The 14,050-nt window shown below is 46.1% G+C and overlaps 1 protein-coding gene across 6 annotated transcripts in view; it reads left to right on the top strand.

Annotated features, from left to right (window-relative positions):
• The window catches only part of UIMC1 (ubiquitin interaction motif containing 1), a 39,775-nt gene that overhangs the window by 3,951 nt on the left and 21,774 nt on the right, over positions 1–14,050 (top strand). For 5 of the 6 annotated variants that reach the window (XM_063413727.1, XM_063413730.1, XM_063413729.1 and 2 more), the window contains exons 2-4: positions 469–626; positions 8,550–8,637; positions 13,817–13,941. In XM_063413727.1, coding sequence (XP_063269797.1) covers positions 477–626; positions 8,550–8,637; positions 13,817–13,941 — 363 coding nt within the window. In that variant the 5' untranslated portion in view covers positions 469–476. The remainder of the gene's footprint in view (positions 1–468; positions 627–8,549; positions 8,638–13,816; positions 13,942–14,050) is intronic. The other variant, XM_063413728.1, reaches the window with a different exon arrangement.

Raw genomic sequence — 14,050 nt, 5'->3', positions numbered from 1 at the left:
TGTGAACGAACAATGCCTTTCTTCCTGATTTTGTTCAATACAAAACCTGACAAAGGGCTGTGCCATGGTGTGCAAATGTCAGCTTGACCCACTGCCACAGCCCAGTTTGTTTTGGTCAAGGTGTGGGCTGAGGAGAGGGACCTTGTGGGAGACACACTGTGAAGTGATGCTGATGGGCTTTTAGAGGAAAGCCTCTTTGCTTTGGAACAAGGCATTCAGAGTGGCTTTGGTCTGTGTTGCTGTTCCCCTGAAACCCCTTTTTAGCAATCAGCTGTAATAAAGTGTTCTTAACTAGATGAGTGGTGACTGCTGCATGTGGCTCCCAGTAACACTAAATCCACCACGCTTTGTAATAAGGTTTCAGTGCCTGGGGTCTTTTGCCTAAAAATAGCTAAAAAAAAAAAGAGTGTTAGGGGAAATCTAAATCAGAAGGAAACAAATGGCTTTTACTCTTTCCCTCTGTTTCAGAGTGAAGGATGCCGAGGAGGAAGAAGCCTGCAGAGGGCCTGGAGTCTCGAGGTCAGGATGGGGAGGAAGAGGAGGAGGAGAAGAGGAACCCAGGCAATGCCAAGAAGAAGCGCAGTTTTGTGGATGCGTTTATTGTCATATCCGACAGCGATGGAGAGGTCAGTGATGGCTTTGGGGTACTCAGAGCCTGTGTGGGCCCTGCTGCTGCAGGACAGTGCCAGGACAGCCCTCGCTGTTGTGCTGGGGTTAGGCTTTGAACAGAGGGTCTTGTGCCATTCCTTTTCTTACATATGAGATGAATCAAATCCTATTTGACTAGGAAATGAATGGTGTGCTTCGTGAGGGTGAGTTATGAGTCTGGGATTTGATAACCAAATCCTCTCAGAACTGAATCTGAAACGTAATTTAAAAGTAACCTTTCCTCAATCCCTTTACAAATCTTTTTTTTCATAATTTTTATTTGATTGATTTCCAGCTAAACCTTAGCAACATGATTCTGTATTATGTGCAAATAGATAAGAAAATGATTCAGAACTCAGGCTTGTGAGTAGCTCAGAGACAGGCAGTGTCTGGTAAACTGATTCTGAATTACAGGAGCCTGAGTTTGTAACCCAGCTCCAAAGGGTGTAAAGGTGAATGTGTTGTGGCTGGCTAAGGCATCAAGGCTCAGATCCCTGATCCCCAGCGTCGGCTTATGCACATCAGCACTACCCTCAAGATTGAAATGTCTGTGTTGGTTACACGGGCGATGGGATGAGCACGGGAATTCCTGCCTGGGGAAGCCCAGAGCCCTCAGAACCTGTCCCTGACTGAGCGAGGTACATGAGAGGAAATTATTACAATCGTTTTTTTTATGTGTGACTCTTAAGGCTTTGCTCTGTCTTGCTGGTGATTGGGGATCCTAAGCTGCTTTTTGTAATTCCACCATTTTCAAAAGCATTTCAGTTCACTCTCAAGCTGTAGATCTTAAATCAGGTCCCTTTTGCTCCCACATCTGCAGTGTGCTGCTCTCCAATAAGGCGATTATCATGTGAGGAGGGGAAAATCACTAGAAATAAACAGTAAGAAGCTGTAGGGCAAACGATATTGGATGTTTTTTCTTCACATTGTCTGAGTTCTTTCCCATTGGGAAATTCCCTGAAAGAAATGGAACATATGGCAGTAATAGTTCAGTGGGGTTAAACCCTTAGCTCTGCAATATGCTAAGTTAACTTCAGATGTCTGCTGCATCACTGGCCTTTATTGTGAAACCTATAAGGAAAAAAGAAATCAGCAGCTCTAAGAGCTGCTGCAGTACATAAAAGATCAGGACCTGTTATTGTCTGCAATTATTCATCTCAATGTGCACGTATCTGAAAAAGAGGAAACAAACGTCTCTTAAAACACATCTATAAAAAGGTTAGGCTCCCTCACTGTTCTGTAAGTTTGTCTATAAACAATAAATTCCGATGGCATAATCGGTCATATTACAGAAAAGGATATGCTCAGAGAGGCCGTTAAAGAGCCAATTAGGTTCTGTTTAAGTGACAACAGTTCAGTCAGTTGAATGAGTGGATTTATTCACTTCAGTCTCTTTCTGTGAGTCATCAGCTTCCAGATCCAGTGCCACAGTCTCTTGTCGTGTTGTTTTCTGCAAAATCAAACGCAAAACTGATTTACTTGGGATCTCAAAAAAATAACTGTCTGCCTTCTGTAACTGTCTCAGCTCTTCTGTGTACATCAAGTTGAATTTCAATTTTAAGTGCTGTAACTGTTGTTCTTGCACTGGTAAGACCTTGTTGTGTGTTCAAGAAGAGGTGTGGGAAGCTCAGATCAATAGCAATTTTAGAGAACAATACATTCTCAATTAATCTTGCATCTGTTAGGACATGGTTCCTTATGAATCAAAAGCTACAAGGACAATTTGGGCATCATTGATTCGATGGCTTTCTTCCTTGGCAGTCTCTTGGCAGGTATCTATAGAACAAGTCCCTAGTTCTGCTTCCAGACCAGCAGATCTTGTAGCAGCTGCACCTGGAAAGCCTCCAGCTTCTCACTTTTGATGATCTTTGGCAGACTGCCTCTCCCAGGAATTTTTCAGTCATGCTGGATTATCAAGCTCATCCATGTTATTTTGCCAAGTTCCCTTTCTTTGCTCATGTCTATGCTGTGGCATCTGCAGAGCTGCATCAGAAAAAAAGTTTTCTGGACGTGAGGCTTTCTGATCTCTGCTATATATAATCCTGGATTTGGGGAACACTTCTCTTTTTTTGGAAAGGGTCAGACAAAATAAGTACAGTCTCTCTGGCTCTGTGGAAACCAGAGGAGATGACCTTCTTTGTGCAGACTGTGTCTCTGAAAATGCAGGCATGCTGAATGAGTAGAGTAGTTCCCATCTCCCTTGGCTGTTTAATCCCACAGGGAATTGGTTGCCTGTGCCAGAAGATGGATGTTCATTCACAAATACACAATATTTCGAGTAGTGCCCAACAATGCTCTCTGTGAGCATGACAATTCCTGGTCTCCTGAACCTCCTGCTTGCATTGGGCTGTTGATTTGACCCCTGAAGCCATGTCTTCAAGATGATTGTTCCTCAGCACAGGGCCTGGCCAAGCATGAACTCTGAGCACAGCCCAAAAATTGTGCTGACCTGTTAGACTGATCTGCAGCCTTGAGTGCAGTTGATCCTCAAATGCTGCTGATCCGGTCTGGGACCTTTCTGAAGAATATTTTGCCTGGATAGATCCTTTGGGAGCTTTGACAGTACCTGCCTGCACTTACAAAGTTGGCATCAAGTCTCACAAGCTCTTTCTGCCAGATCCATCAGCTCTGCCAGCCCTCAGGGAACATATGACAAGACTCCAGGGTGATGGTGCCATCTATTTCTGCATGGCCTGTCTTCCCTTCGGTGCAGAACATCCCTTTGCCTGAGTGTTGCTGTGTTTGGAGATACTCACAGTCGGGGTAATCAGCAGCCTGTGTTGATGTTCCAGATCTGGTTTTGGCTGTGGTGCACAGGGAGGTGTGTTTAGGCATTGGCTGGAATAGCCAGCTGCTGCCCTATCCTGTTTCCATCAGCTGTGACAGTGACACTCACCTCAGGACCAGGCATGGCCAGAGGGACACCTTGCTATGGAGAAGATGGCACTGGAAATGTGGATGGCAGTGCCCACCTGTCATAGTTGAATCCCATCCAGCAGCTGAGTACCAGGCAGCTGCTTGCTCACTCCCACCCCATGGTGAGGAGGAGAATCGTGGGGGAAAAAAATCTCGTGGGTTGAGATAAGAACAGCTTAATAATTGAAACAAGATAAAACATTATAATACTATTAATAATCCTAATGATAATATCAAGAATAATTGTAATGAAGAGAAGGGAGAGAGGAACTGCTTTTTTATCAGGAACTGTAGTGATAGGACGAGGAGGAATGGGTTCAAACTGAAAGGGGAGAAATTTAGGTTAGATATATGGAAGAAATTCTTTACTGTGAGGGTTGTGATGCACTAGAACAGGATACCCAGAGAGGCTGTGGATGCCTTGTCCCTGGCAATTTTCAAGGCAGGCAGTGAGCAACCTGGTCTTGTGGGAAGTGCCCAGGACATGAGGGTTGGAATGAGGTGATCTTTAAGGTCCCTTTCAACCCAAACCTTTCCATGATTCTATGGAACCCAAGAGAACCCAGTGCCACAATCCAGTTGCTCACCACCCACCCACCAACGCCCATCCAGTCCCTGAGCAGCAATCGGTGTCTCCCAGCCAATTCCCCCCTGTTCACACTCTGGGCATGGGGTGCTGTGGTGTGAAAATCCCTTTGCCCAGCTCCCCCAGCTCCTTGTGCACCTGCTCCCTGTCAGAACACAGGAAACTGAAAAATCCTTGATTTACAGTAAGCACTGCTTGGCACCAGCTAAACCATTGGTGTGCCATCAACATTATTCTTGTACTAAATCCAAAACACAGCTCTGCACCAGCTACTAGGAATAAAAATAACTTAATCCCAGGACGCCACCTCACACCACTGACCATCCAAGCAAAGCAGAGCCACATGGGAGAACTGCAGCAGTGCCCTGCTGTCTCCATGGGCTCTGCTGGTGCCCAGGGACCCAGTGCCTCCATCTCCCAGAGGAGAATGCAATGTGAGTTGGTTCTGGAGGAGGCTTCATGGCTCTGCTGAGCTCACTTGTTGAAAATCAGATTGATCTGAATCCAGGCTCCTCACAGCCCAGTAAAAACCCTTTTTTCCTACAGAGTCCTCTCTCCTTGTATCAGGAACTGCAAATCCTGGCATGAGCCCTGTTGTGGCTTGTTGTTCATCTCCACTTCCAGCAGGTTTGTTCTAATGAGCTGAAAGAGCAAAGCTGAAACAGATTCTGAAGTCAGAGACTAATAAAGTAGGGTGTGATATTAATTTCAGCAGCAGCCTTGGCAAGAGCCAAACATGGCAATTCCAACATCTAATTGGCTTTTAAAAATAAATTAGTCTGGTTTTCATCTGCATATTTCCCATGCAGGATGTGTGGTGTTTGCCTGTGCCCTATTGTTAGATGTTCCCAACTGCTGTTGAGCAGTAAAATTACCCAGACCTTTTGACTTTGCAGTCTGCACTGTTAGGGGTGGAGACATTCTGCTGTAGCCTTTTCTTCCCTGAGTCAGTAGAAGCTGATTTCTGTGGTTTATCATGTGGATTCGAGGGAGCAGGATGTGGGATACTGGCTACTGGCTTCCATTTATGGGCTTTTAGAAATGAGTGGAGCTGTATCTGTTTCTGCTGGCAGAGTCAGCTTCTCTTAAGTATCTGCAAAAGCGTTTTTAAAATGGGAATTTGATTTCCTGCTGTCTGATGAAACCAAGCAGGTTACAAAAACAAGGAAGAAGAATAGTGGCTGCCTTCCACTGAATGTGTGAGGAACTTTGGAAACCTGTCTATTTCTTCATCTGTGTACAATGCTGACAGTGAAATTGCTCATAAGAGAGCATCATAAATTAAAGTGCAGAGCCTGACACAGGAAGAGTATTTGGGTTCTTTCTGGCCGTTATCCCTTGAACTGACAGCAAAGGAGGAGGGATGCTCTCCAGGCTGGCACTGAGCAGAGGTGTGCAGTTCCTACCTCGCCTCCACTATAATAATTAGTTTCCCTTGGAAGATGTGTTGGAGATGACCTTGTAACTAAGAGTATTGGCTGCAGTTTGGGAATATTTTAATTGATTAAGATTATTTTTGGACTAGTGATCTTATTAGAAAGGCAGTTGGTTGAGTGGCCCCTTGAGTTCCTATTATCCTTGTAGATAGATGAGCATTAAAAGGTTGGGTCAGGAAGAGCAAGCCCTGTTGTCTCCTCTGAATTTCCTTGGCCCCTTCTGTTTCTACCATCCACGCCTGCATTTATGCAGAGCACTCTGGGGCCTGCGGGGCTGTCTCCCAGCAGAGGTACAAACAGCCATAAATCCTAATTAAAAGGTATGTTTTATTTTCTGGGTTTAAAAATAAAGAAGATTTAAGAATTCTTGGAATTGAGATGTGTGTATATATTTTGGCCCATCAGGATTAATTGGATTTGCTTCAGCGGTTCACTGTACCATGGCTGTTCAGTAGAACGCTGCTGAGCAATTTAAACATCTTTCTTGAATGTATGAGGTTCGTACAACACGTGTCCTGCAATAATTTTGCTCCTGCCACTGATGTAAATGTCAAGATTCTTCAGGACTGGTGTGGGGAACCGAGGCACGTACTTGGCTGTGCTGTGGATCCGGGCACTCTGCTCCCCTCGGATGCCCTGCGGGAGTTTGAGCCCCGTGCTGTGCCATGGTGTGTGTTGTAAGTGTGTGTCTGTGTGCACAGAGCAGGCACTCACAGCCCTGCAAAGTTTGGTGTGCCCATAAATCACATCCGTGCCCTGGAAGAGAGCTGCAGATGAGAGTGTCAGGGTTGACCTTCCAGCAAGTGCGGGAGTGATGAGCGGAAGATTGATGCCTAGAGAGAAGAGCTGGGGATTTACAGAGCCTGTCAGGATTAAATTGCCCCTGTTTTAAGCTGGGGTGGGTTTAGCATTGTTAGACAGGGTTTTGGGGGAGGGCAGGAGAGCTGTTGCTGAACCTCCTCCAGCGTATAATCCTGGTGTGATCCCACGGGCTGTTCCCCATCCCCTGGGGTGTGAGCAGCCCATGAGGTCAGCATGGGGCTGTTGCTGCAGACCAGGGCAGGGCAGTTTGGGGTGGAGATCCCATGGCTTATGGAAAACTGGAGGGGGGCACATGCCAGGGGCCCTGGAAGAGAGAGGATTTCACCTCCTGAGCAGGAGCTTGGCATCTCTCTCCTAGGAAGAGAGACTCTGGATGTGAAGCAGCCTTTTGGAGACACAGTGGCAGATCTTGCAAAGGGGGTACCTAAACCAGTCTGTGTGGGGAAGAGAAGGAATCAGTCACAGAAAAAACCCTTAGGCACAAGCATGAGTGTGTGTGGACTTGCTAAGCATGATTGCTGCTGTGTTGTGAGGTGATTCTTAAGTCAGTGGAAGTGAGGAATGGTGTTGGTGTTAGGGCATGTAAAAGCTGTAATGTATTAGGGTTTCAGGAAACCACCTAATAGTATGTCTTGCAAAGTCTTAGTTGGATAAATAATTTAATTTGGTCTAGATAGCAACATTCCTGGATTGAAATCCTGCTAAAAGACTGTCAGTAAGAGCTGCTGATGAACAAAGGAGAGGCTCATCTGGAGGAGATGTAAAGCTGAGGCCAAGAGGATCAATATTAGGTCTGTGTGTGTTTTAACATCCTCATTAATGATCTGTAAGAGGGAGCAAGTGGTGTATATAGATTAATAAAATCTACAGATAACACTAAAGCCAGAGATGCCTTCAACAGAACTCAGCACAGAGGTGCAGTCTGAAGGACTTCACGAGTTCAGAACATGGGCAAAGGACAAAAGAAATGAATGACACTTGAAAATAATCAATGTATCTGTTTGTGTTAAAGTAGCCTAAGCCATGTGCCCCTCCTTGAACCCTCTTGGCACAGGAGGTGAAATGAGGCACAAGCATGTGGCTGATGTGTCTTGTGGGCAGCAAAATTCAATGTAGCTGCAAAGGGAGCAGTGCAAAGTCCATCCTGGCCAGGCATGGGTCTCTGCCTGAAACACTGGATTTGATTCTAATCCTACCTGATTTAGAGAGACAAATTGGAAGGGGTCCAGTGCCAGCCTTGGGTAATGTGTGTGCCCTTGCCTAAGCCATTAGGACAGCAACTTGCAGAAATTTGTGTCATTTAAGCCTGTGCCCATTTGTGCTGCAGTCCTTGTGCTTAGAGCAGCGCACATTTAAGTTGTTCGTGGGAGTATTGTTCCAGGGAGCCTCGAGACAACAAGTTTCTGAAGTATTCAAGTTTCAGAAATGAAATACTTGTGACAATACTGCCCAAAGAAGCTGTGGATGCCCCTCAAAGTGTTCAAGGCCAGGTTGGATGGGACTCTGAGCACCCTGGTCTAGTGGAAGGTGTCCTTGCCCAGGGCAGAGAGTTGAGATGATCTTTAAAGTCTCTTCCAACTGAAACCATTCTTTGATTCTGTGAATACAATGAGAGAATAGCAGGAGAAAATACAGCTGGCCCTCCTGCTCTTGAGGGGTATTGGTGTGGCTCTCCAAAAATGTCTAGGAATTCTAGCTTTGATCACCTCATATTGCCTGAGCATAGTACTAGAAGCTACATGACAGGAAACAGCCCTGGCTTACAGGTGTGTCATGCTCAGTTATGAAAAAGTTCTGTTTTTCTGTTTTGAATGCTTACAAATATCAATGTTTTAGCAAGGCCAAACAAATTCTCTCTAAAATCATGGGTAGCAGGTGCAGTGCATGGTGGTGACTGGCATGAAGTCTATTGTCTCTGCTACTTCTCTGTTTATGTCAGTCTGTAACTCTTTTTGCTCGTTAGGCTTATCACACAGCTTTTAATAGTTACAGAATGTGTTTGAATTATGTTTTGAAATTCAAATTTCACACAAATAGATGCTTGTTCTTGAACCAGTGTTTGTGTCTGAGTAGTTGGGGGGAGGGGACTGGTAGTATTTCTTACATATTGCATGCACTCACCATGTTCTTTTCCATTGCAGCAGGAGTCAAATGAAGAGAGTGGATTGCAGAAGAAGAGAACAAAGCAGGTGGATCAAACGAAGTTTGCTGCTAAAAGAAAAATTGCACGTAGGTCTTGACTGTGGGGCTGGGGAAGTTGTCTGGTGCTGAGCAGCTTCTGCTGTTTGTGTTAGAGATTATTTCCCTTGCAGAAAGGCTGTGACATGCCTGGGGATGCAGAAAAGACCCTTCACAGGGCTAAATTTTGCACTTCTGAAATAAGTGTGCGAGGATGTTGGTACCTCACCGGTTCAAAACTGTCTGAGGCTGATCTGAAAGCGCCGTCAGTCACAAACTGCTTTCCTGTCCAGCCCTTCTGCTCCTGTCTGTCCCTGAAACATCCCAATGTTCTGACCCGACAGCTGCTGCTCAGGAAGGATCTGAGTCGCAGTTGACAATTCTCTGAAATCATCAGCTCACAGTGTGGGGGCAGCCAGAGCACCAGCAATGCTGGGCATCATGAGGAAGGGTGTTAAGAACCAGGGATTTGGTTGATGTAATTTTGCTGTTACATAAAGTGTTGATGCACCCTTATCACAGCACTGTGTGCAGTTCTGGCCTCTGCATATCAAGGACGCAGTGGTACATCCAGAGAAGGGCAGCCCAAGTCATGGAGGGGTGGAACAGCTGCCTGGTGAGGAGAGACTGGAAGGCTTGAGGCTGCTTTGTTAGTAGAGAACGGTGGGATCAAAGTTCCCAAGGGGAAGGCAATGCCTCAGCTGAGCTCAGAGCTGTTGTTTATCAGCCCCTGGGGTGTATCAGTGGAAATAAAAAGAAATAGACAGGTTTAAAACTGGTGAAGGACAATAATGCTTCACACAGCATGGGGTGAACTCCTGGAAGTTTGTGTCACAGGCGGTTGTGGAGAGGTCAGTATCAACAGCTTTAATAAGAGATTAAATGCATTCATGGACAATAACTCTGTGAGCAGATGCTAAGGGCTGGGATGTTCCCCCTCATATTCTGATATACAGGCAGAAGGGCCCACTGAGCATGGCCAGTGTAGCTCTGCTCCCTGTACAGCCCCACGTGTTACAGCAGCCAGGTCCCAGAGCATCCCCACTGGTGTTCCTGTGCTCTGTGAGGCAGGGGTCTATCCAGCACGTAAAATTCAGCACGTTTTAAAATGGGAGAGATGTTGCCTCCTGAAAAACTCAAAGCAATCACTGAACAAAATGGAGCACGCCAGTGCTCCGCAAGCAGCAGCAGTTGGGCTTGTCAGTCCTCACAGGGCTTGTGTGAATTAAATTGTTTTTAATAGAGGCCTAAGGCCATAGCACAGAACAGCCCAGCTCTTTGTGGGAGCTGCAGCCCACTGTGCATTTGTGTTGAACAAGTAAGATAGCAAAGTCAGAGATGGGGAAAGAGTTCTTTTTCTCATTCTTCTTTTTCTCCCAAAGGAAACAGAGCACCAAATTAAAGCTGAAACCCCCCTTGGAGATGCCACTAAAATGTGACCAAGCATATGGTGCTAAGAGCAGGGATCTGCTGAAGTTGGATGTCCTCGTTGCATCATTGAGCATGTAGGGTTTCAGGAGCTGGTGCTGTGCAAAAGGTGTTCAGTGTGCTCCAGAAAATCCACAGGAGACAGGGCCGGCTCTCCAGACGTTGTATAACGTTGTGTTTCTGGAAGTTGAAATTATTGATAATAGTTTTTCTTTTCCTGGGGCAAAAGCTGCCTTTTTTTGTTGCTTGTGTTCATCTGAGTTTGGGGGTGCCTGGCGCCACACAGTCAGAGAGCAGGGGCTTATTTAAGCACGTGTGATGGTGGGGCTGTTCTCATTTGTGGGAAGCTATAATTAGACTTTTGGTGTTTGCTTTTAGGCAAATTAAGATTTGAAGTAGTAATTATTTTTCCCAGTGTCTTTAAATAAATTCTTTGAATTGCGAGGCAAATTGGTCTTTTGTAAAGATTGGATGCTTCTGGGTAGAGCAAGTTCTTTCTCCTCAAAACTGGAAAATTTCGGATATTGGCAGGCACTCGTTATAAAGCGTATCCTCCCTTTTTTGCTTTGTTGTGGTTTTATTCATTTTAACCTAAAGCCATAACTAAAATATATCTGTGACGTTTCATCCTGACAGGATAAATGGAAACACAAAACCTAAAGAAGTCTCTCTCTCTATTTTTCTGGAGGAAGTCAGTGCTTTAAAGCACATTTGAATGTTTTTACTGTAATTGCGCTTTGGATATGTAAAAATACTGAGATCCCGCATTTCTGTTATTTTTGAATAAATCTCTTATTAGTAAGTGTTTTAACTACAACTAGTGGGGTTTTGCATCTAATTCACTTTGCAAATGTCAAAATGGAACATAAATCGCTTTGCAAATTGCCGTATTAGCATTTAAAAAGGCTCTGAAATGGTTTAATTTGTTTAGGGCTGTTTCTCTCTGACCCCTCCTTCCCATCTGCGGGTCTCTTGGATGCCCTGGTCCCCAGAGGGGTGCTGGGATTTCCTGCCCCGTTGGGACGGATGTGTGACTTTGGAGAGGATTTTGGAGTGTGAGATCCAAACAGAGCTCCCAGTGCCGGTGCTTTCCCTGGGAAATGGGCTCTGCAAGGCAGGCGAGTGATGAGTGTGAGCTGAGCATCAGTCCAGATGGAGAGGGGTCGTTTCTCCCGGGATCTGTGGAGCCTCCTCCACACACTCTGAACTCTCTCCCTAGCTCTGTTTGCACACAGTGGTCAGGGGCTAACGCAGCACTCTGGGTTTCTAATCATCATAAATTATGACGGCTGCAATCAGCATCAAGTTTAATAAAACACACGGTGCTGAGAAGTGATCAGTCCTGGAGCATGAAATACCGTCAGCTCCACTTAAAACAGGTCAGGTCTGCTGGAAGTCATGAGCAGAGCTGCTCTTTGCTCTCCCCACTGTAATGCCAGGTGGATTTAAACTCGAGTTTTCCCCATCTCCAGAGCACCTACTCAACTGGAACGTGCACTAAGTGCATCTTGTTTGTCACTGGTTTCTTTGCCAGAGGCAGCATTTGTCTGGCACATTCCCTGTCCCCAGAGGGGAAATTGCTGTGCCAGGGAGGGAGAAGAAAACAAAATGTACAGCAGTAACTCGCCAAAAAATGTTTCTTTTTATTAAGCTTCATGGATGTTGATAGCCTGAACTGGCAAACGCTCAGACCCCTGTTGAAGCACGTGGAAAGACGTGTGTTGCAGGGTCCTGATCATGTGCACCACTTTTCCTGCACATGTCTGAGTTTGCAGGATCTGGCCTGATTGCTGTGATGGTTTGGGCAGGAAAACAAATCAGCACACACTTTCCGAATGCTTGGAAGGTGTTTGGTATTATGGAAAAAGAAAAGACTGTGTGTAGCAGTAAGTGCTGTGGTCTGGATGACACAGTGGTGATTGGTCAAAGGTTGGACTCAATCTCAGAGGTGTTTTCCAGCCTAATTGACTCTGTGATAGGCTGTTTAATGCTGCTGTTCTTGGGGCTGGGAGCTTTCTCCATACACTGGACTGTGCTTTCCATTAAAGGATGCTTTTTTTTTCCTTGCCCTGGTCCCTCCTGGCTGTAACATCACAGAGTGACTTTGTCCAAGGACAAAAGATCCCCACGAGCCCTGAGAGCGCTGCAGCCTGCTTTCCCTTCAACCTCTTTCTTAATTTTCAAAGGAATTACCCCCCCACCACGCCCCACACCAACAACCTGCAGCTCAGTGCTGTTTTAGTAGGACACATGAAAGAATCTGAAGGTAATCAGTCCAAAAATGCTTCAGATCCTGCTTGGGGTGAGGGAGTACGAGGCTGCCATCATCCATGAGCTGGGGGAAGGGCAGAGCTGTGCTCCGTGGATGCTCCTGCCAGCAGCAGTGCTGCCACGGACAGGCTGCAGTGCTGCCATGGACAGGCTGCAGTGCTGCCATGGACAGGCTGCAGTGCTGCCATGGACGGGCTGCAGTGCTGCCACGGACGGGCTGCAGTGCTGCCACGGACGGGCTGCAGTGCTGCCACGGACGGGCTGCAGTGCTGCCACGGACGGGCTGCAGTGCTGCCACGGACGGGCTGCAGTGCTGCCACGGACAGGCTGCAGTCTGTCCAGGCTGCACTGCTGTGTTTGGGTGGCAGCTGCCAGGGAGAGGATGGGATAGAAAATGGGAGCCTGCAACTTGCGAATGCATCGTTATCCAGGGAAACGCCTGGCTGCAGGGAAGGCATGTTTTGTGCTTGGGCGGCCTCCCTGTTCAAATGGCATGTCTTAAAGATGTTGGAGCCCGTCAGAGAGCAGGAGCCTTTGGTTCATGCATGAGATGGCGTGTGCAGGATTCTGCCTGGAGGAAGGAGCGGGTTCTGAAGGAAATCTGTCAATTTGTTTCAAGTGAGAAGATGTATTTTTCAGCTCCTGAGAGTGCTGTTGAGTTGTTTTTCAAGCTGCACTCCATTCTGCAGGCACTGTATATTTTAAGCAGACTGAAAGTGTTGGATTGAATCTAAGTAAATAAGTGTTTTCCAAAGTAACTAACTGCTTTGTTTCTACATAGCCAGTCTAGACTTCAGGTTTGATTGGAGTGAGGAATATTTCAGGAATAAATTTTCTGCTGAAATAGCAGTTACAATTGTAGGAAACCTGTTTCCCATGCATGACTGACTTAGTGATGCAGTGGAGTGGTGATGTGAGCAGAAGGGGGGTGTATGCATGTGAAATATCCTCTTTAATACCATCAAGCAAGTAACATTATCCTCCACAGAGCTTTCCACCTGCGGCTCAGGGTGAACAACATGTAGCTCTTTTTTTCTTGGGTAGGTCTCCTGTGGTGTTGCAGGTATCAGGAGACAGGGGGGTGTGATACTGGGTTAGTAAAAAAGTGTCTTAAAGAAGATATGTTGTTTATACTACCTTGCTGCTGAGCTGATCGGATACAAAAATAAGCACACTTTAAAAATCTGTCCTTTTCCTCTCTCCTTGAACATGCATTCTGCAGCTGCAGTGTGTGTTGTTTGGTGGCAAATAAAATGTCATGTTGCAGTTAATATACTTGGGAAATGGGAGCTTAGATTGCTGTAGAAACCTGAGGTGAGGTTCCTGACCTGAGTTACCTTTCTCATTTAGTATTGCCTGCTCCAGTTTTGGTGACACCTTTTCAGGATGGCTGAGGTTTAGATGATTTTCTCTGCATTCCTCCTGGGGAGGTGGGACTCTCACCCATTTCTCCCTACATGCTGGATATTCACTGAGTGTTTGTATACACCAGCAGCTGTGACTTGACATTATCCTGTTTCTTCTGCTGTAGAGATGACTGAAGAGGAACAATTTGCACTGGCCCTGAAAATGAGTGAGCAAGAAGCTAGACAAGTGAACTGTCAGGAAGAGGAAGAGGAGGAGCTCTTGAGGAAGGCCATTGCTGAGAGCCTTAGTGTAAGTGCACTTCTGTGAAGAGGCTCACTATGGTTCTTTAGCAACATTGCTGTCTGTGCTTGTTTTACCATGCTGCACAAAAGGAAGTTCTACTGGGGGGATGTAGATA

The sequence above is a fragment of the Prinia subflava genome, chromosome 16 (genome assembly GCF_021018805.1).
Source record: "Prinia subflava isolate CZ2003 ecotype Zambia chromosome 16, Cam_Psub_1.2, whole genome shotgun sequence".
In the NCBI taxonomy this organism is placed as follows: Eukaryota; Metazoa; Chordata; class Aves; order Passeriformes; family Cisticolidae; genus Prinia; species Prinia subflava.
The sequence above is the reverse complement of the archived record's forward strand: the minus strand, read 5'-3'. Positions and strand labels throughout refer to the sequence as shown.